The 20400-nt window shown below is 37.1% G+C and overlaps 1 protein-coding gene and 1 pseudogene across 5 annotated transcripts in view; one reads left to right on the plus strand and one right to left on the minus strand.

Moving 5' to 3' along the window:
* PCCA (propionyl-CoA carboxylase subunit alpha) overlaps nt 1-20400 on the minus strand; it is a 392273-nt gene that overhangs the window by 130495 nt on the left and 241378 nt on the right. For all 5 annotated transcript variants that reach the window (XM_045811095.2, XM_087865002.1, XM_045811094.2 and 2 more), the window contains one exon: nt 5008-5110. In XM_045811095.2, coding sequence (XP_045667051.1) covers nt 5008-5110 — 103 coding nt within the window. The remainder of the gene's footprint in view (nt 1-5007; nt 5111-20400) is intronic.
* On the plus strand, nt 16882-18202 carry LOC123801140 (tubulin alpha-1A chain pseudogene; annotated as a pseudogene).

The raw sequence follows: 20400 nt of genomic DNA on the forward strand, positions 1-20400 counted from the left end.
TTTTGATCATTTATATTTTTTCAACTATTAAGAAAAATTCCATTGTTATGCCCAAATTCATTAGTTTAAGGATTCTGGTTATTCTTAAGAAGCAGCTTACAGAATCTTTAGAAAATTTCAATCAGTAGCTCACTGTAACAAATGATATCTAAATCACTATCAAGGATCATATATAACTGTTCTTTATTATTTCTGCTTATTAGTAGTTAATATAAATATCAGGCCAAAAAAAAAAAAAAATCAGTGCACATACAGTGCTCATTTTTCTGTCTTTAGGAAGCCTGAACTCCTGAGCTGATTTTTTTGCATCAAGAGCACTCTGACATTCTTCTTCCAAGTGAATTGTTTTCAATGTGAATTTAGGCCATCATCTTTAAGATAACAAATGCATTGATCTTTTCTTTTATCATAAACTATTTTGACCAGTTTCACATTACACAGAGTAAAAGAGAATGGAAAATATCTTGGGAATTCAGAAGAGAATCATGAAATAAATATAAGTAAAACTCAGTTTGTTTTTGGTATTTTTATCATCTTAATATGCAAAATAATATTTCAACTTTGTATTGAGCAGATTTTATACTTAATTAATTCTGCTACTCATTCTGATCCTTATATTCACGAAGACCTAAAACATAAAATTTCATCCCATCTACTACTCCCTCACTTCACTTTTCCCTCTACCAAGTGTCCTTTGTTTCCCCAAAGTTTCATCCTCCTGCTTTTAAATTTTTTCAAAAGTACTAATCTGTGCTGGCCCCTGTGATTTTTAAAATTTTTATGTAACATAAAATTTATTACCTTAACCATTTTAAAGTGTACAGTTTAGTGGTATTAAATACATGCACCTTGTTGTGCATCAATCACCACTGGCCATCTCCAACACCTTTCATCTTGCAAAACTGAAACTCTTATGTCCTTTAAACAGTAACTTCCCACCCCCCACTCCTCCCAGCCTCTGGCAACCACCATTTCATTTTCTGTGTGGGAATTTAACCACCTTGCGAACTGTATGATTTGGAATCAGGCAGTATCTGTCCTTTTGTGACTGGCTTATTTCACTGAGCACAATGCGCTCAAGGTTCGTCCATGTTGTAGCATGTGTCAGAATTTCTTCTTTTTTTTAAGGCTGAATAATACTCCATGACAGGTATACACCACGTTTTGTTTATCCACTTATCCATCAATGGACATTTGGGCTGCTTCCACTTCTTAGCTATTTGGAACAATGCTGCTGAACACGGTATGCAAATGTCTCTTCAAGACCCTGATTCCGATTCTTTCGGGGTAAATACTCAGCAGAGGTAGTGCTGGGTCATATGGGGATTCTACTTTTAATTTTTGAGGAACCACCAAACTGTTTTCCCCAGCAGCAGCACCATTTAACACTCCAACCAACAGCTGCATGGGGATTCCAGTGTCTCCACAGCCTCACCAACAACTACTATATTTTGTGTTGCTTTTTACCATAGCCATCCCTAACAACTGTGAGTTGGTGTCCAATCACGGTTTTGATTTGCACTTCCCTAATGATTAGTGATGCTGAGCATATTTTCATGTGCTTATTGGCCAGCTCTCTATCTTCTTTGGAGAAATGTCTATTAAAGTTCTTTGCCCATTTTAAAATCAGACTGGTTGTTTGGTTTTACTGCTGTTGAGTTACTAGAGTTCTTTATATATTCTGAATAACTCCTTGTCAGATATATGGAGATATACGCAAATCTGTGGGTTGCCTTTTCACTCTGCTGGCTGTGGGCCTTCGATGCACCAGTTTTAATACTATAATTTATGTTTTCTTTTGTTGCCTGGGCTTTTAACATCATGTCCAAGAAATCAAAAAAATCATCAAATCCAATGTCATGAGACTCTTCCCGGGTTTTCTTCTTATATTTAGGTCTTTGATTCATCTTGAGTTAATCTTGTATGTGGTGTAAGACAAGGATCCAACCTTTTTCTTTTGCACGTGGATATACAATGTTCCCACTACTATTTACTGAAAAGACTGTCCTCTCCCCCACTGAATTGCCTAGGCACTCCTATCAAAAATCATTTGACCATATATCCAAGGGTTTATTTCTGGGCTCTCAATTCTATTCCATTGGTCTGTCTGTCTCTCTTATTCCAGTACCACACCATTTTGACTACTGTAGTTCTGTAATAAGTTTTAAAATCAAGAAGTGTGAACTTTCCAACTTTGTTCTTCATTTTCAAAATTGTTTTGGCTATTTGGGATCCCACCCTTAAGATTCCATATGAACTTTAGGATGGATTTCTCTATCTCTGCAAAAATTTGGTTGGGATTTTGATAGGGATTGCATTAAATCTGTAGATTGTTTTGGGTAATAATGACATCAAAACAACATTAAGTCTTCCAACCTGTGAACACAAGAGGACTTTCCATATGTTTGTGTCTTCTTTAATTTCTTTCAGCAACATTGTGTAGTATCTCATGTACAAGTTTTTCTCCTCCATGGTTAAGCTTATTCCTAAGTGTCCTATTTTTTTGTTTTGATGCTGTTGTAAATGAAATTGTTTTTGCTTTGTGTATTTCAAAATTTTACATAAATTGTATCATTACTTATATTTTCACAACTTTCTTTTTTACTATTATTATAGCATATACATGCATACTGGAAGTGTAACAATATGTACAAGGAGGACACATAGCATCTGCAGGATAGTTATCACCTCTGGAGAGGAAATGGGTGGAATGGGATGGTATAAAGAAGGGATTTAGCTGTAACCATGAATTTTTTTCTTTTTTAATAAGAGACCTGTATAGAACATTTGTACATTTGCTGTACTTTCCTCATTTGAAATATTTTATAATTTAAATTTTTGTAATTAAAATAACTCTGAAAATGTGGACTATCTGAAGCATTACTATAGGCATATAACTTTGCCGGTACTAGTTCTGTGATCATTAACCTAGATGGTCACCTTTAGGACAATTAATTTTTTCTTGATGCGGCAGTGGGTGATCTAGAAAACCAATAGTCACAGCTCTTCCCCTGAGACCCTAAGAGCAGAGGTTCCACACTATTAAAGACTTCATACCAATGAGCCTTTCCTTAGTCTATACTATTCACCCTGACTCTTTTCAATAAGACTGATGTCAAATGAAGCTCAGTCCAAATACACTTAGAAAAAAAAGTACACACTATCAGGAGTACTTGCTTTTCGTTAGGTTTGATACTTCTGAGAGTAGCAAAGCCAATAAATAGGGGTAGTAGTTATTGATACTATCTATCAAGGTGGATATTTTCCAGGGAAATTTTTAATGGAATAACTTTTTTAAACAGCCCTACTTTGCTCATGAGCTAAAAAGTAAAACAAGAGGTAAATCTACAGGAAAAAGTCAAAGACACCACTTGAGCTAATGGTCTCTAGTTTTTCAACATGGAATCTGAAACAAGCACAAGAAAATAACAGCTCTAAGAAGTAATCTGAGCAGTTTTCTTATTAAGGCAAGGCACTGCTTAGAAAAACACTGTATTGGGAGGATCAGATGAACAGTAACACTTCAGGGTGACTCAGTACAGAACTGAAAATTATGCTAAGTCTACATTTTTGTAAAGTTAACCTTCCCCGAGGAAAATGCTATAATATTTATACTCTTTACTTCAATACGTATAAATCGCTACTCAACCTGATGTACACGTACGTCTCCACTTACAAAGCTACTTTCCTAAATGTAAATGTATAGAAAGGAGGAATGTAAAAAATCACATAAGCCGATCACAAAACACACCATAAGACAATTAACTCCACCACAGTTTTCATTTTAAGACACTTGACTGAAATACCTTTTAAGAACAAATGCTTTAGCAATTTTGGCATATAGAATGAATCACAAAATTTAAAGACAACCAAGGAGACTACCCTTCATTCATGAATTAATCTCATTTACTTGTGAATGACTACCACATAAGAATGTCCACTTCTCCAGTGTCACAGCCTAGCACTTACCTAGCACACATTAGGTACGTGATAAGCATATGCTGCATAAATGAATTCTCCTTAACTCTTGACTTGTGGTATTTTCTATCAGGAAACTGCCACCAGCGGGTGCCTGGCTGGCTCAAGCTGGTAGAGCACGAGACTCTGCGCCTGGGGGTGGGGAGTTTGAGCCCCACACTGGGGGTAGAGTTTACGTAAAAACAAACAAAACTACCACCATATACCTCAGCCTCACCAGGTTTTATTTCTGTGAAATGATATAATTTTAATTTTCATATCCTGTTTAAATCTTTAGATTTTTCCACACAACCAAATGACATTTCATTACAACTTAGCCACAAGAAGAGAAATGTAGATTAATAAAACATTCATTGTACTAACTACATAGCAGCTTCTGTGCGTTCATGCTGAAAGCAAAAAAAGGACGCAAGTTAACCTTTCATAGTATTTTTCTGGCAATCTCAAATCACAGTATTTAAACATATCATTCATACCACAGTATAAACATTAAATCTTAATGTAACATTGTTCAGTACAGACCAGAATTAAACTAAAGCAGTTCTATCATGGGTACTATCCAAAGGGCTTAAGTTCAAATTTTAAGTTCCTTTGAAACAAAGGAATGTCACCGCAAGGTAAATTTAGCCTCAAGAATGTCTCACACAACATGAAGTCTCAAGAAAATGTCATATAGGCTTCAGATTACTTGTTTTAAAGAATGATTACCTACCACAGCTATCATATGTTTGGAATTATACTTAAAGATGCTCTTCTCTGTGACAAAGACAAAAGTATTACTTCTCAATAACAAAAGGAAAATGAATCAAGTGTCAGGAAGTGGGTTTAGAATGTGGCTAAATCTCAGAATGTATTTCCTAATTAACGTGAGACAACAAAAATTGCCATTTACATTCAGCTTCCTAAAGAAGATGAAACAAATACATAGCTATGTTACAGATTCAATGATAGTCACTGAACAGGTTAAAAATTGCTTTAAATACTCACAGATAATTTCAAGATTGACAAAAATAAAGAAAGAAAACTCACAGAGAATGTTGGCCCACTGTTTGATGCTATGACAGTATGAACTTCATCATGCAATTTTACTGAGAGCTCCCAGTTAGCCATTTGTGGTTTAATAATAGGCACTCTGAAGTAGAAAAAAAGAAAAAGAGTTAATAATTTTATAGTATTCTCTTAGTAAGCTGATTTTCCTTTGACATTAAGTGGGAAGACTGTACTTCAGAACATTATTGTAAAAGGTTCTACCTTGGAAAAAAGCTTTCAGATGTAAACTAGAGCAACTGAAAACAAAAAACACACAGACATTCCAAGGACAATGGAGATCATTCTGGGATAACTGTGGTAGTACCTCCATCTACTCAAAGTACCATGATCTCTTCTACGAATTTGAGTTGCTTAACTGTGACAGTCTTTCAAAAATTAACTTTGTATGATATTAATTTCTTTTCAATATTTGGTTACTGTTCCAGATGGTTTTCAAAAATTTTAAATGTTATTCTTTTATTTTCCTGGGTTTATTGAGTTATACCTGGTATAAAAAAACCTGCATATAATTAACATACAATTTAGTGAGTTCAGACATAGTTATTCACTTGTGTTTCCATCCCCATAATTAAAGTAATAAACATATCCATCACCTCCAAAAAGTTTCCTTATATCCTTTCATTTTGTTTTGGTTTTTTGTTTGTTTGGTTGGGTAAGAATACATCAGTGATGCTAGTCTTTACACAGGTCTTTCCCTGCCAATGATCTACATGACATGGTCCAGAAAAACTGGGTCAAACAGCCAGAGACAAAAACATTTTTTGAATATAAATATTTCTCACAATTTTTTAAAGTAACAAAATTTTAACGATTTCTGAATTAACCTAATTTAAATAATAAGTTTTTTCATTATTTATAGTTGTAGAGTAATACGATGCACTAAACAGGTAGTATCCAGACTCCATCTTAAGTCATAGCTCTGAAAAAATATTGCAGGTTATGCTTTAACACCTCCCCCAAACTTTAAAAGGATTCTCTGTGTATTTATTCTACTAAAAAATTCAGTCACAAAAACTATGATTATAATCAAATCATCTCTAGACACAATGTCTAATGGAGGATGATGGATAATTTAGGCGAACATTTCTATTCGGCCCACTTTTTTCTGAAGATGAAGAAATGTTTTAAATAGTACAGAAATGAAAATTATTGAAAAGTTTAAAAACGCATCAACAAAAATCAATACTTAATGCACAAGGCAGAGACAGGAAGGATGCTCTTTTGGCAATTTAAAGAGGACGCTTTCAGAGGACAGAGCTTTACACAGGAGGGCTTGAAAGGACAAAAGGGAAGCGTACAGGAGGCAGAGGGGGAGGAGAGGAGAGAGGAAAGATGGCGTGGGGCAGAGCACTCCTGTGTGCCAACCCCACCTCTACTTAGGCACTCTCTTCCATGGGGCATCTCTTTGTCTAGTGTGTTTCCCCCACTGGCCTGTGAGCTCCTAAAAGACCAAGATCATGCCTTATTTTGGTATCCTCAGGTCCCAGTGCAGGTTGAGGAGAAAGGGCTGAGGGGGGCGGCAGGAAGGAATTTGAGGAGCACCTGCTATGTGCTGAGCACCGCAAGGGGAAGCCGTGTCACCCAAGCGACAGAGTTCGCTCCAAAAGAAGCATGGACTCCAAGCTCCTAGTTTACTACCTGGATGTTCTTGGACTATACAGACGACCTCACTAGACTTCACTCCGTTTACCTTCAAATGGGGGTTAACACCTGACCTTTTCAGGGGTATTAAGAGAAATAACCTGACAGCTAATATTACTGGTCACATAGCTTTCTTAAATCTTTGCTGTCAAAATAATTATGTAACTCTTCTGCTCCAGATTGTTCCATGCTTTTCTACTTCACATCAGGTTAAATCTTAACTAACTTACCTACCATTCAAATTTCCTTTAAATAAGGCCCTACTCTTTATATCCAGTTTTATTTCTGATTATTCTCTGACTTGTATATCTGATTGCACCAAACTTTTAAAGTACTTCACAGATCAAACCAAACTAAAGAGAGAACTAAGATCAAACCAAACTAAGAGAACTAAGCACAGTGGTCACAAACTTAGGCTCTGGTGACTCACAGAGGTGGATAAAAAACCCAGCCCTGCTATTAATTAATTCTGACCTTGAGCCAACTGTTAGGTCTCAGTCTCCTTATGTATCAAAGTAGACATATGATAGCATCTGCATCACAGTGATGTGCTGAGGATTAAACAGTGCATATAAATGGTAACTTTTATTACTTTGATTAGTCCCAACCATGGACCTACACTCACTGCCCCTCCCCCCATAACTGAAATCCCTTCAAGGAAACCCTGGATTCCTTCTGCCCCACAAACCAACAGATGTTTCAAGAACATCATCTCTCTCATATACTGTTCTCCAATTATAGGTACTGATCACAGTACAAACCTCAGTCATCTCCCTTCTGCTTAACCTATATTATATGCTTAGTATTTTTCACAACTCAGTAGCCTGGAGGAGGTAACTCTTTCCAGTAAACCTGGAGACCCTTTTAGTTATGCAACAAGCCTCTGTTTCCAGAGGAGCTGGGAAGTTAATCCTGACATCCTGTTGGAACCCAGACCGCATTTTCCCACAGAAAGCAATCCTACAGACGGTGGCGAGATGGAGCTGCCTCCCTTCAGAACCTAACTACTATTTATTTTTCCATTGTTTTAGTTTGATCTACATCTGTTTCATATATGTTATAACCTACCCCAAGAGGGACCTTGTGCAAAGAGCATAGGTTCTTTTGAGTCGAAATCCTGAGGTTTCATCTCAGCCCATTCTCTTACTAACAATGTAACAGGGACTCCATTTGTCCTTTGGCACCATCATTTCTACACCTATGAAATACAGCTAGTGCAGCTCTGGGGAGGTGACAGGAAAGTTACCGCTCCTTTGGAGCACCCAGCTCCTGAAGCGGCACTTTTCAAACATCTTTCTAGGTGACCTGTTACGAGGATATGGGAAAGACGCTTCCCTGTGGAAGCAAGCCCACAAGATACAACAAAAAATGGTCACACTGTAAAATCTCCTTATGAGTTCACTCTTCTACAAACACAACTTGGTAAGATCCCTTCTGGCTTGAGCTAAGTTTGAAAGTCGTTTTGTTTTGTTTTAAAATAAAATGGATGGGTTTGGGCGTATTTGCCCTGTACAGAGATCCATAAGCTCTGCAGCAGAAATAAACGATGATAAACTATAAAGATAGTAACACATACCAACCTGAAAGCCCATGTGCTCTATCTCTGCAAAACCACCGCAACTACAGTAACACAACTACGTTCAAACACTGCTACAAACCTCACCAGCACAAACATGCTTATAATGGGACCAGTTACATTTGACAGGGATATTTTACATTTTAGAAAAGAGTTACATTTATCCACTAAATCCAAAATAGTCTCAAAGGGTTTTATAAACAACTCTCTGGAAAGGGAGAGAAAAAGTCCTGAAGTTTCACACAACTCACTAGAGTAATGGTACACAGAAAATAGCTTCTTTACTGAACTACATGCCGAAAGAGGTTGCCCTCTGATCACAAATTTCATCTGTGCAGCTTGCTACTTGAAAAGCTGATATCATTTAAGTTACGACTTCAAAAAACAAACAAAACCCTCAAAATCCAGGAAAAGGGAATTCACAGAAACAGCTACTCACAAGGCAAGTCAAATAATAGCTCTTACCCAGACCTGTCCACTTTGATTATCATCAGCCAACCAGAATGATTATGTTCAATAAAACTACATTTTTCTGTATTTTATAGTAAAAATGGTCAGCTGATTATCCCAAATGTTACTTACTGCTAATACATTTAACTTACTAGAATATTTTACTCAAAAAAGTGTAAATAATACTAACTCAAATACATTGCTATTATATATCATGTTTTAAGGCAGATTTTATGTAAACATAACTCACAGAACCTTTAGTTATCAAGAATTATAAGCATCTCAAAACCATATTATGAGATACTCACAAAAGCTGGTTTTCGATTGTGCCATTACCTATTTAAGAGTGAAATACTGAGTTAAAACAATGTTAGTGGTCAAAGAATCATTAAGCAATCCTTGATCATAACTTTCACAGTGGGTGGTCTGTAAAATGATCAAGAATAATACGCTGCATTCCATAGCCACAGAGGTCAGCTTCTGCATACAAATCTTTGCAGGAAGAAAAAGGCCTTCAGAAAAGTGGGCCATTCATCTGAACCAAGTTCAGAGAATTTCCAGCATGGTGAAAAGATATGTTATGCAAGCACATAGATGTATTCAGTGGGGGTAGACGGAACCAGCTACATGGCGACTACAAAGGAGCCCTCCCATGGTTCATGAATAAGTCGAGGAAATGATCAGAAAAAAAGAGAGAGAGATGTTTAGACAGATGGCCCACTTAAAATGCCTGAGACAGGGCATAAGCAATTTTAATGAAACTTTAGATCTAGCATACGAATTGTTTCTTATTTCCTCCAGGAAAAAAAAATCTAAAGACGACAAAAATTCAGCAATTTCCTGAAAAACTCACTTTTAGCAAGTTGGGATGGAAGAAGAATTTACAAATACAAGTTTTATTAGTTCAATAAATTCATATAAAATTCTTCACAGAACCATCAGCTATCAAAATGAATATAAAAAAGCATGGAATGAACAGATTAAAAGAATTTTAAACAGAAGTCTACTGCCAAAGCAAACAAAAATCTAAGCCTTATTATGTGAGAACTTACAACACTCCAACATTAAAGTTCATCACTGCAGAAGAAAGATAAAAGCAGCATTTTCAGAGAACCTCTTCAAAGCTAGAAATTGTCATAGTAGAGGAACAGACTCCTGCTTATATGCAATTTAAAATGTGTACATTCAAATAGAGGAGGCTGTGTAGAAGAGGGTATATCACAAAATACTGCCTAGAAAGGGTTACGGAACAACCCCCAAGTTTGATATCAAATTTGATACAAATAATAACACAAAAGACACCTGAATCTGAAAACAAATACTGTTACTTATAATCTTAGAGATTTTAATATTATGCAATCCCTATTTCTTCTGCCACCAATAATGGCTTCAGGTTCTCAATTTAAATGCTGGGCATGACTAGTCAGGAAAGGCGATGGAGTTAAACCACCTCCCTTGCAAGCCCTGGGCTTGGACTGACCACCAACCCCAAATACCATGTGACCTTCCAAGTTATTCATCCTTCTTGTGTCTCCTTCCTGATCAGTGAGGCCAAGATAGTAAGAACACTTTATCACATGTTCATTAAAGAAGATAAAAGGTGTAAAATGCTCACATTAGTGCATGGCACAGGATGCTAAGTAAGAGTTATTATCATCAATTGTTATCAAAATTTGGTACATCTGAAATCCTCCTCTATTATTTCAACCTGCTATTAAAAATATATATATTAATATATAATTTATATACAGTGAAATTCAAAATGGAAGGTTCCATCATTATCCTTCCAGGCAACCTGCCCCCTTTCCCCAGTAGTTCAACTGTAGATTAGACTAAAGCTTCACATAAACAGACACCAAAAACAGGCGCTCTTATGTGTGGATTTTCCTTGCCCAATGGAATGTTTTTGAGGTTTACAACATTGAACAGTTCATTCTTTCTTTATTGCCGAGTAGTACTCTATTGTACAAGCATACCAAAATTCGTTCATCTTTCTGCTGATGCACACTTGGGTTGTTTCCAGTTTGGGGCGCTTAGGAACAAACATTCTTTGTATGAGCCTTTTTTGAAGACAGATGTTTTGATTTCTTGTGGGTAGAAACACTAAGAGTGGAAATATGAGGGCAAACATATGTTTAATTTTATAAAAATTGCAACCCTGTTTTACAAGGTATTAAAACATATCTATACCACCCCCAGAAATGAAGTTTGCTCCATAACCTTGCCACCATTTCGTGTGGGGTTTCTACTTCTAGCCAGGCTAGTAGCTGAGAATATACTCATTACGGTTTAATGTGCATTTCCCTTACAACAAATAACATTGGGCACCTCAATATTAGTCTTATTAGTCACTTGTATTCAAAACTTTGCCCATTTTTTTTTATTAAGATGTTGGTCTTACTGATTTGTGGGAGTTCTTTATTTTTTAGAAAGCCTCCATCAGATTTGTGTGTTGTGAATATTTTCTCCCCCTCTATGGTTTATAAATGTTCTTAAAAATGTCTTAGCTTCAGCAATTTTTTTTAAATTAATGGACTTAATTTTTTTTTTTTTAGAGCAGTTGTAGGTTTTCAGGAAAATTGAACAGGAAGTAGAGTTCCTATATATACCCTCACTCACCCAACCCTGGATACAGCCCTATTATTAACATTCCACATTGCTGTGGTACATCTGTTAAAACTGATGAGCCAATGTCGATCCATTAGTGCTAAGTCCACAGTTTACATTAGGATTCACTCTCTGGGCTAACCATTCTACAGGTTTGAACAAATGTGTCATGACATGTCTCCACCATTAAGATCGCATATAGAATAGTCTCCCCTTAAAAATTCCCTGTGCTCGACCTATTTAACCCTTCCTCCATCCCCCCAGATCACTGGTACCACTGATCTTTACTGTCTCCAACATTTTGCCTTTTCCAGAATGTTGTATAGCCAGAATGTAACCTTTTCAGACTGGCTTCTCTCACTTAGCATTATGAATTTAAGGTTTCTCCATGTCTTTTTGTGGCTTGATGGCTAATACCTTTTCATTGCTGAATGAAAGTCCATTGCCTGGATGTACCACAGTTTCCTTATCCATTCACCTAACTGAAAGAGACATCTTGGTTACTTCTCAGTTTTGGCAATGATGAGTGAAGCTGCTATAAACATTCACATGCAGCTTTTAGTGCAGACACATTTTCAGTTCATTTGGATAAATACCAAGGAGTACACCTACCAGATCATACGGTAAAAGGATGTTTAGTTTTGTAAAAAACTGCTAAACTGTATTCCAAAACGGCTGTACCATTTGCATTCCCATTAGCAATGAATCAGGGTTCCCGTTGTTCCACAATCTCACAAGCATTTGGTATCGTCAGTGTTTAGGATTTTAATCTAATAAACACATTTCTCTGCTGTTTAATGGAAATTTTTAATAGTAATAAAAACATACAAAATTTCCCTTTTATGTTCAGCTTTTATGTTCTTGCTAAGAAGTGTTTTGACTATAGCGAGGCCTAGAAGAAATATTCATATTTTCCTTTAGAGGTTTTATATGTAGACCTGTGATTCATCTTTTTCTTGTGTGATGGGCAAGAGAAAGAGGTACATTCAACTAGTTGTTTCAAGAAAATCTGTAGACCAAGTTCTGCAGCTTTGTCCAGCAGTAAGACAATATTAGCTATTTTGGATCCCTTTGCATTTTCATACAAATTTCAAAATCAACAGGCAATTTCTCCTCCATCCTCTCCAAAGCAACCCTAATGGGGTTATGTTTGGGCTTGCACTGAATCTCTTCACTCATGGAGAGAGAGCTGACGCCTTAACAGTATTTTATCCTATCTATGAAAATAATAGCTCTCATCTATTTTGCATTTTGAATTTCTCTCAGCAAAGGTGGCAGTCTTGAATCTCTTTTAATTATACCTATTTTTATTTTAGTTTTATTAGTTGTATCACAGATTTCTTAGAGTCTTCTTAAGTAACCTATTAAGTTGACCAGGAAAGCTTCCTTTCCCCAATCCTTATGCTTCATTACTTTTCTAAACCTTAGTACTCTGACAAGTGACAGTCTAGAATTTAATTTGTTATTAACGTATTTGCCTTAGTTTTTCATGCTGTATTACAACTGCTAATAGTCCTTTTTTTCACTGTTGCTAGTTGATCGGAACACAATTTATATTTGATTGACTTTCTATCTGGCAACTCTGCTAAATTTATTCCAGTCATTGTTTCATAGATTCCTTAAGGGTTTCTATGCAAACACAATTCCTCTGAAGAGGAATGACTTTACTCCTCCGTTTCTGATCTCCATGACTTTTTTATTTCCTATTGTACTGGCCAAAATCTCTAGTATAATGTTGAATAAAAGTGACAAATACAACTCTGTCCTGTTTCCAATCTACAGGAGATAACTCAATATTTTTCAGATATGTTTTTCCCATTTTCTGTCTTCTTTTTCTTCTGTATCTCCAAATACATGTAAGTTAGGCTTCCTAATCCTATCGACTTACATCACTGAGACTTGCAAAATAAATACCTTTTCTCTTCAGACTGTATAGTCTCTATTCTTCTAAGTTTACCAACTCTTCCCTCCGCCAGCATCGATATGCTTTTCAGCCTTGCCTGTAAGTTTTCCATTGCAGAGATCGTACCATTTTAAATCTAGAATTTCTAGTTGGTAATTTGTTAGTTTCCAGATCTATGCTTACATGCCCTGTCAACTCTCTCATTTTGATCTTTAATACTTGACAATCATTTTAATAACTGTGAAGTCTCATCCACGATCCACATCTTAATAGTCTTATAGCTGATTTCTACTGGCTGCTTTTCCATTAGACCATGGGTCAACTTTAATTCTTGAACTGAATATCAAGTGAACTGTTTTTTGTATCCCGGATTGTAGAAATGTTGTAGAGACTATATTTTTCTGTTATCATCTCGTGAAAAGTACTGATTTTCATTACAGTAGGCAGTTAAATTACTGGCTGATCACTCTGAAGTTATGAAGACTCACCTTTGTGCAGTGCTAGGATGTCTATTTGGTTTTGCTCTTAGGGAATTAAAAGTCCAAATCCAGAAGTCATTAAAAGTCCTTATTCCGGAAACATAGTGTTTCTCCTAAGACATGGCTCCTCTGGGGGTTTTCATGGAAAACTCAAGGCATTTACAAGCCCCTCAAATTTGGTGAGGCTCAAGCTCTGAACAGTACCATCTCCTTGGCGGGCAGCAACTGAAATTTCAGCTCAGTTCATTCAGCAGTCTAGCAGGATTTATAGGCTGGGATTACTGAACTCTTTATGCATGCATATTTCATGAATTAACCATCTATTTAAGGGAAGCTAAATTCAGATATGGAAATCCTCACTCTGTTGCTCTCTTTTGCCATGATATCCCTGATCAATTTTCAGCAGTTCTTACAATTCTGAGCATCATTCTCCAAGACCTCAAGTCAATAAGATTGTGGTTAACTCCTGAGTTCCAGTCGTGCTCGGATACATGCGTGCAATGGTGAGCGCCATACACGTGTGCAGTTCATCCAGTGTGGCTTCCTTCTACAAATGCTCAAAGTCCATTTGAATTCTGACTAGTTTCAGTTGTTGTCCAGAGCCTTCAAATAGTTATAGATTTTCTCCAGAGCATATAACTGTTATTTGGAGGACGGTTAGTTGGAAATAGGTAAGCTACACCACCACTACAGAAACTAGAAATTCTCCATGCTGATTTAACTTTGTATCACTCACATTCAAAGGCAAAGGAGGAAATAAAGAATAGAAGAACACCGGATCACATATATGTACCACTTCTACATCCAGGTAGTAGGCCAGAAACACCTGACATCTATACTTGTAAAGTAACTAAATTGAGAGCAGTCATATAACATTTTATGAGAAGAAATAATCTTAAAGAAGACTCTATTATGCTAGAAGATACGTCATCTCATTTTAATTCCTAAAATTTAAACTTCTATTATACCAGTAGGAAAATAAGTTCTTGAATATAAAATACATTAAGTTTTAAAAATGTTAAGCAGCTTTACTGCCATAAAATTTCACACACCATAAACTTAACCCATCTAAACTTCTTAACTCATTAGTGCTTAGTATATTCAGGGTTGTATACTGATCACCCCAGGCAATTTTAAAACATTTTCATAACCCCAAAAAGGAAAATTTGGACCCTTTGGCAGTCACTCCATGTTCCCCTCCCCCAACCTCCACAGCCCTACTCCACTACTAATGTACCTTCTATTTCTATAGCCTTGCTTATTTATTTCGTGTAAGTGGAACGAAAGAATTTGTGGCCTATTATGATGCCGTCCTTCATTTAGCATAGTGTTTTCAAACTTCATCCTGCTGTAGGAAGTGTCAATACCTTATTTTTTATCACTGAATAATATTCCATTCTATAAACACACATTTTAAGATATATCCATCATTTCGTGAACATTAGGGTTGTTTCTGTTCGCTCATACATAAAAATGTCAGTATGAACATTTATATGCAACATTTGTGTGGGCGTAAGACTTCATTTTCCTTGAGTATAACCCTGGAAGGAGAATAGCTGGGTCATGAGGTAACGTCATACATTTTGAGAAACTGCCAGATTATTTCCAGGTTTGCACCATTTTACTCAAATTTCTAAAAGGAGGGGCGCCTGGGTGGCACAGTGGTTAAGCGTCTGCCTTCAGCTCAGGGCGTGATCCCAGCGTTGTGGGATCGAGTCCCACATTGGGCTCCTCGGCTGGGAGCCTGCTTCTTCCTCTCCCACTCCCCCTGCTTGTGTTCCCTCTCTCACTGGCTGTCTCTATCTCTGTCAAATAAATAAATAAAATCTTTAAAAAAAAAAAAAAATTTCTAAAAGGAATGTATAAGGGTTCCAATGTCTCCACATCCTCACCAACACTTTGATACTGTCCACCTTTTTTATTACAGCCACCCTAGTGGGCATAAAGTGGTAGCTCACGCTGGTTTGGAGCTGCATTTTCTTGAGAACTAATAATGCTAAGCCTCTTTTCATGGGCTTGTTGGTCATTTGTATATCATCTGTGGAAAAATTTCTATTCATGTCCTTCGCCCTTTTTTTAATTAGGCTGTGTTATCGAGTTTTAAGAGTTCTTTACATATTCTAGACAAAAGTCTCCGAACAACAAATAGATGATTTGCAAGTATTTTCTCCTATTCTGTAGATTGTCTTTTCACTTTCTTAATGGTGCCCTTTAAAGCACATAAGTTTTTTTCCTTTTGTTTCTTGTGTCTTTGACAGCTTACATAAGAAATCATCAGTTAACCAAAAGTTAACAAAGCTCTTACTTTTTAGGACTGTGATTTTTTTTCTTTTTAGGTTCATTTTTGTGTATGATGTAGGGAGGGGACCAACTTCGATCTTTTGCATGAAGATATCCAGTTGCCCCAGCAGCATTTGAAAAGATTATATATAAATACTCTAAACTGTCTTCTTACACTTGTTTAAATCAACTGATCACAGTTTAACTATGTTTGGGCCCTCCATTCTATGCCACTGATCAGCACATCTATCCTTATGCTAGAACAACACTGTCTTGATCACTGTAGCTTTGTAACAAGTTGTGTAATCGGGAAATAGAAGTTTCCCGGTTTTGTTCTTTTCCAAGACTATTTTTGGCTATGCTGAGTCCCTTGCACTTTCATACAAGTTTTATAATCAGATGATCTGCAAAAAACACCACTGAGATTGTGAGAGGGACTGCACAAAATTTATACATCATGTTGGTAAGTACTACCATCTTAGGTCTTCTGATCCATGAATGTGAGAAGGTTATTCATTTTAGTTGTCTTTAATTTATATCAATAATTGTTCTGTGGTTTTCGGCCCACAAGTCTTATACTTCTATTTTTAAAAAAATTAAGCTTAACTATTATTTTCTTTTTGGTGCTATCGTAAATAAAATCATTTTAATTGCCTTTTCAGTTTGTACACCAGTACCATATAAAAATAAGTATCATACCATATAAGTACCATATAAAAAAAGTATCATTTTTGTATCTTGCAATCTTACAAAAATCATTAGTTGTAATAGATTTTTGTGAATTCCTGAGGTTCTCATCTATCGACCACCTAAGAGTCACACTGTAAGAAGCAACCACCTCTCCACTTCCTCTCTGCCACCTGCTAGTCAGCTGCAAAGCAGCAACCATAGACGAACGTATCTCCATCCATGTTGGCTAGGCTGGTGTCTAGATGGGCAAAGCCTGCTGGGAGTTCTATTGCCTAGAACACAACATTCAGCCTGATGGCCAGATGCCAAATGACAAGATCACTGAAGGAGGAGATGACTCCTTCAACACCTTCTTCAGTGAGACGGGTGCTTGCAAGCAAGCACCCGGAGCAGTTTTTGTAGGTCTGGAAACCACAATCACTGATGAAGTTTGCACTGGTACCTACCTCCAGCTCTTCCACTGTAAGCTGCTCATCACAGTCAAGGAAGATGCTGCCAATAACTATGCCAGAAGGCACTACACCATTTGCAAGGAGATCACTGACCCTGTCTTTGACCAAATTCAGAAACTGGCTGGCCAGTGCACAGGTCTTCAAGGCCTCCTGGTTTTCCACAGCTTTGGAGGGGGAACTGGTTCTGGTTCACCTCCCTTCCGATGGAACATCTCTCTGTCGATTATGGCAAGAAGTCCAAGCTGGAATTCTCCATTTACCCAGCCGCCCTCACCCCTCACCTGGGTTTCCACAGCTGTAGTTGAGCTCTACAACACCATCCTCATTACCCACACTGCCCTGGAGCACTCTGATTGTGTCTTCATGGTAGACAACAAGCCCATCTATGACATGTCATAGAAACCTCAATATTACACTCACCTAAATATGTTAATAGCTCAAATTGTGTCCTCCATCACTACATCCCTCAAAGTTGGTGGAGCCCTGAATGTTGATCTGAAAGAATTCCAGACCAGTCTGGTACCCTATCCCTGAATCCAATTCCCTTTAGTCACATATGCCCCCATTATCTCTGCTGAGAAAGCCTATCATGAACAGCTTTCTCTGTAGCAGAAATCACCAATGTATGCTTTGAGCCAGCCAACCAGACAGTGAAATGTGACCCTCGCCATGGTAAATACAGGGCCTACTGCCTGTGGTACTGTGGAACATGGTTCCCAAAGATGTTGATGCTGCCCTTGCCACCATCAAGACCAAGCATACCATCCAGTGTGTTAACCTATGCCCCACTGGCTTCAAAGTGGGCATTAATCACCAGCCTTTCACTGTGGTACCTGGTGGAGACCTGGCCAAAGTACAGCAAGCTGTGTGCATGTTGAGCAACACCACAGCCATTGCTGAGGACTGAGCTCGCCTGAACCACAAATTTGACCTGATATATACCAACCATGCCTTTGTTCACTGGTATGTGGGTGAGGGCATGGAGGAAGGAGAGTTATCAGAGGCCCGTAAGGACATGGCTGCCCTTGGGAAAGATCATGAGGAGGATGGTGTGGATTCTGTTGAAGGAGAGAGTGAAGGAGGAGGAAAGGAATAATAAACTTAAAAATGTCAAAAAGGTGCTGCTTTAACAGGGAAGTCCATTCTATTTTGAACATTGAGAAGTTGTGCTCTGATCAGTTTGTTTGTAGTAGTGTCTACTTTCATATACAATTACTGACCTATGTTTTAAAACACAAGGCTTTGTTATAGACCCAAGCTGTCCATTTCTGATGTGGTTAAATAAAGTATTCCCTGTCTTCAATGGAAAATAAAACCAAAAGATCTTTTTGTAAATTTCTTAAGACTTCCTACATACAAGATCATGTCATTTGGAAATATAGTTTTGCTTCTTCCCCATCTTAACGCTTTTTATTTTTCTTGCCAAACTGGCCTAGGAACTTCAGTACAATGCGGGAAAAAAATTAACAGACGTCCTTGTCTTACTCCTGATCTTAGGGAGAAAACATTCAGTCATGTCCCATTAAATATAATGCTAGCTGTAGGTTTTTCAGAAATGGCCTTTATCAGGATGAGGAAGTTCCCTTCTATTCCTAATCAGTTGAGTGGTTTTTATCATGAAAGGCTGATGGATTTTGTCAAATGTTTTTTTTTCTCTGCATTTGAGATAATCCTGTGATTTCTGTCCTTTATTAATATGGTTTATTACACTGATTGATTTTTGGATGTTAAGCCAACTATGTATTCCTAAGACAAATCTCACCTGGTTACAGTGTATAATCATTTTATATATTCCTGGGTTTCGTTTGTTTGTATTTTATGAGGGATGGTTGCATTAACATTTATGAGGGATTTTGGTGTCTAGTTTCCTCTTCTCATAACATCTTTGTCTGATTTTAATGTCATGGTAATAATGCTGTCATAGAATGAGTTGCAAATTTTTCCCTTTTCTATTTTTGGGACAGTTTGTGAGGAATTGGTATTAATTCCCTTCTAAATACTTCACTGAATTCACCAGTGAGGCTTTCTAGTCCCAGGTTCCTCTTTCTGGTAAGTTTTGTGATGACTGATTCAGTCTCTTTCAGGTCTATGCAGATTTTCTATTTCCTCCTGATTCTGTGCCCGTAGCTTACATCTTTCCAGAAATTTCTCCATTTTCTAAATTACCTCATTTGTTGGCATACAACTGTTCAGGTTATTCCCTTATAATCTTTTCAATTTCAGTAAGGTCCATACGCATACCTCCTCTTTCATTACCAATTTTAACAACAGGAGTCTTTTTCTCTTGGGCAGTCTACCTAAAGGTTTGCATTTCTGTTGATCTGCCCAAGAACCAAACTCTGCTTTTACTAATTTCCTTTATTGTTTTTCTATTCTCTATTTCATTTATTTCCATTCTAATTTTTAGTATTTCCTTCCCTCTGCTTGCTTTGGGTTTAGTCTGCTCTTTCCCAGTGGAAGATAAGGTGACTGGTATCTTTCTTCTTTTTTAAAATATGTGTTTATAGCTCTAAATTTCCTTCTAAACACTACTTTCATCATGTCCCGTAAGTTTTTGAATACTGTGTTTTTATTTTCATTCACTTCAAAGTACTTTCTAATTTCTCATGTAATTTCTCCTTTAACCCACCAGTTATTTAGGTTAATTTCCACATATTTGTGAATTTCCCAAAGTTGCATATTGTGCTGCTATTGCGTGGACTGATCTATAGATAATGTATTGGATCTATTTGGTTTATAGTGTTTTTCAAGTCTTCTACTTCCTTGTTGATCTTGTCCAATCATTCTATATCCATTACTGAAACTGGGGTACAACAGTCTACAACAATTGTGTTATTTGGTACATCAATTAGTTCATCACTTTTATAGCTTTCTGATGGACACTTCTATCAAAAAATCTCCTTCTTGTCTCCAATAACAATTTTTGTCTTAAAATTATTTTGTCTGGGGGCACCTGGGTGGCTCGGTCGGTTGGGTGTCTGCCTTCAGCTCAGGTCATGATCCTGGGGTCCTGGGATAGAGCCCTTCATTGGGCTCCCTGGTCAGCAGGGGGCCTGCTTCTCCCTCTCCCTCTGCCTGCTGCTCCCCTTCTGTGCTCTGTCAAATGAATAAAATCTTTTAAAAAATTATTTTGTCTGATATTAGCATTAGTAATAACAAAATTAGTATTACAAATATTTGTCTGATAACCCTATCCTCTTAAAGTATATTATAGAAAGCATTCAGTTTTATCTTGTTTTGTATCTTGCCATTTGCAATGACATAGACGGCACTAGAGAGTATAATGCTAAGTGA

This window comes from Ursus americanus, chromosome 10 (assembly GCF_024610735.1).
Source record: "Ursus americanus isolate L20-20 chromosome 10, mUrsAme1.1.p, whole genome shotgun sequence".
Lineage (NCBI taxonomy): Eukaryota > Metazoa > Chordata > Mammalia > Carnivora > Ursidae > Ursus > Ursus americanus.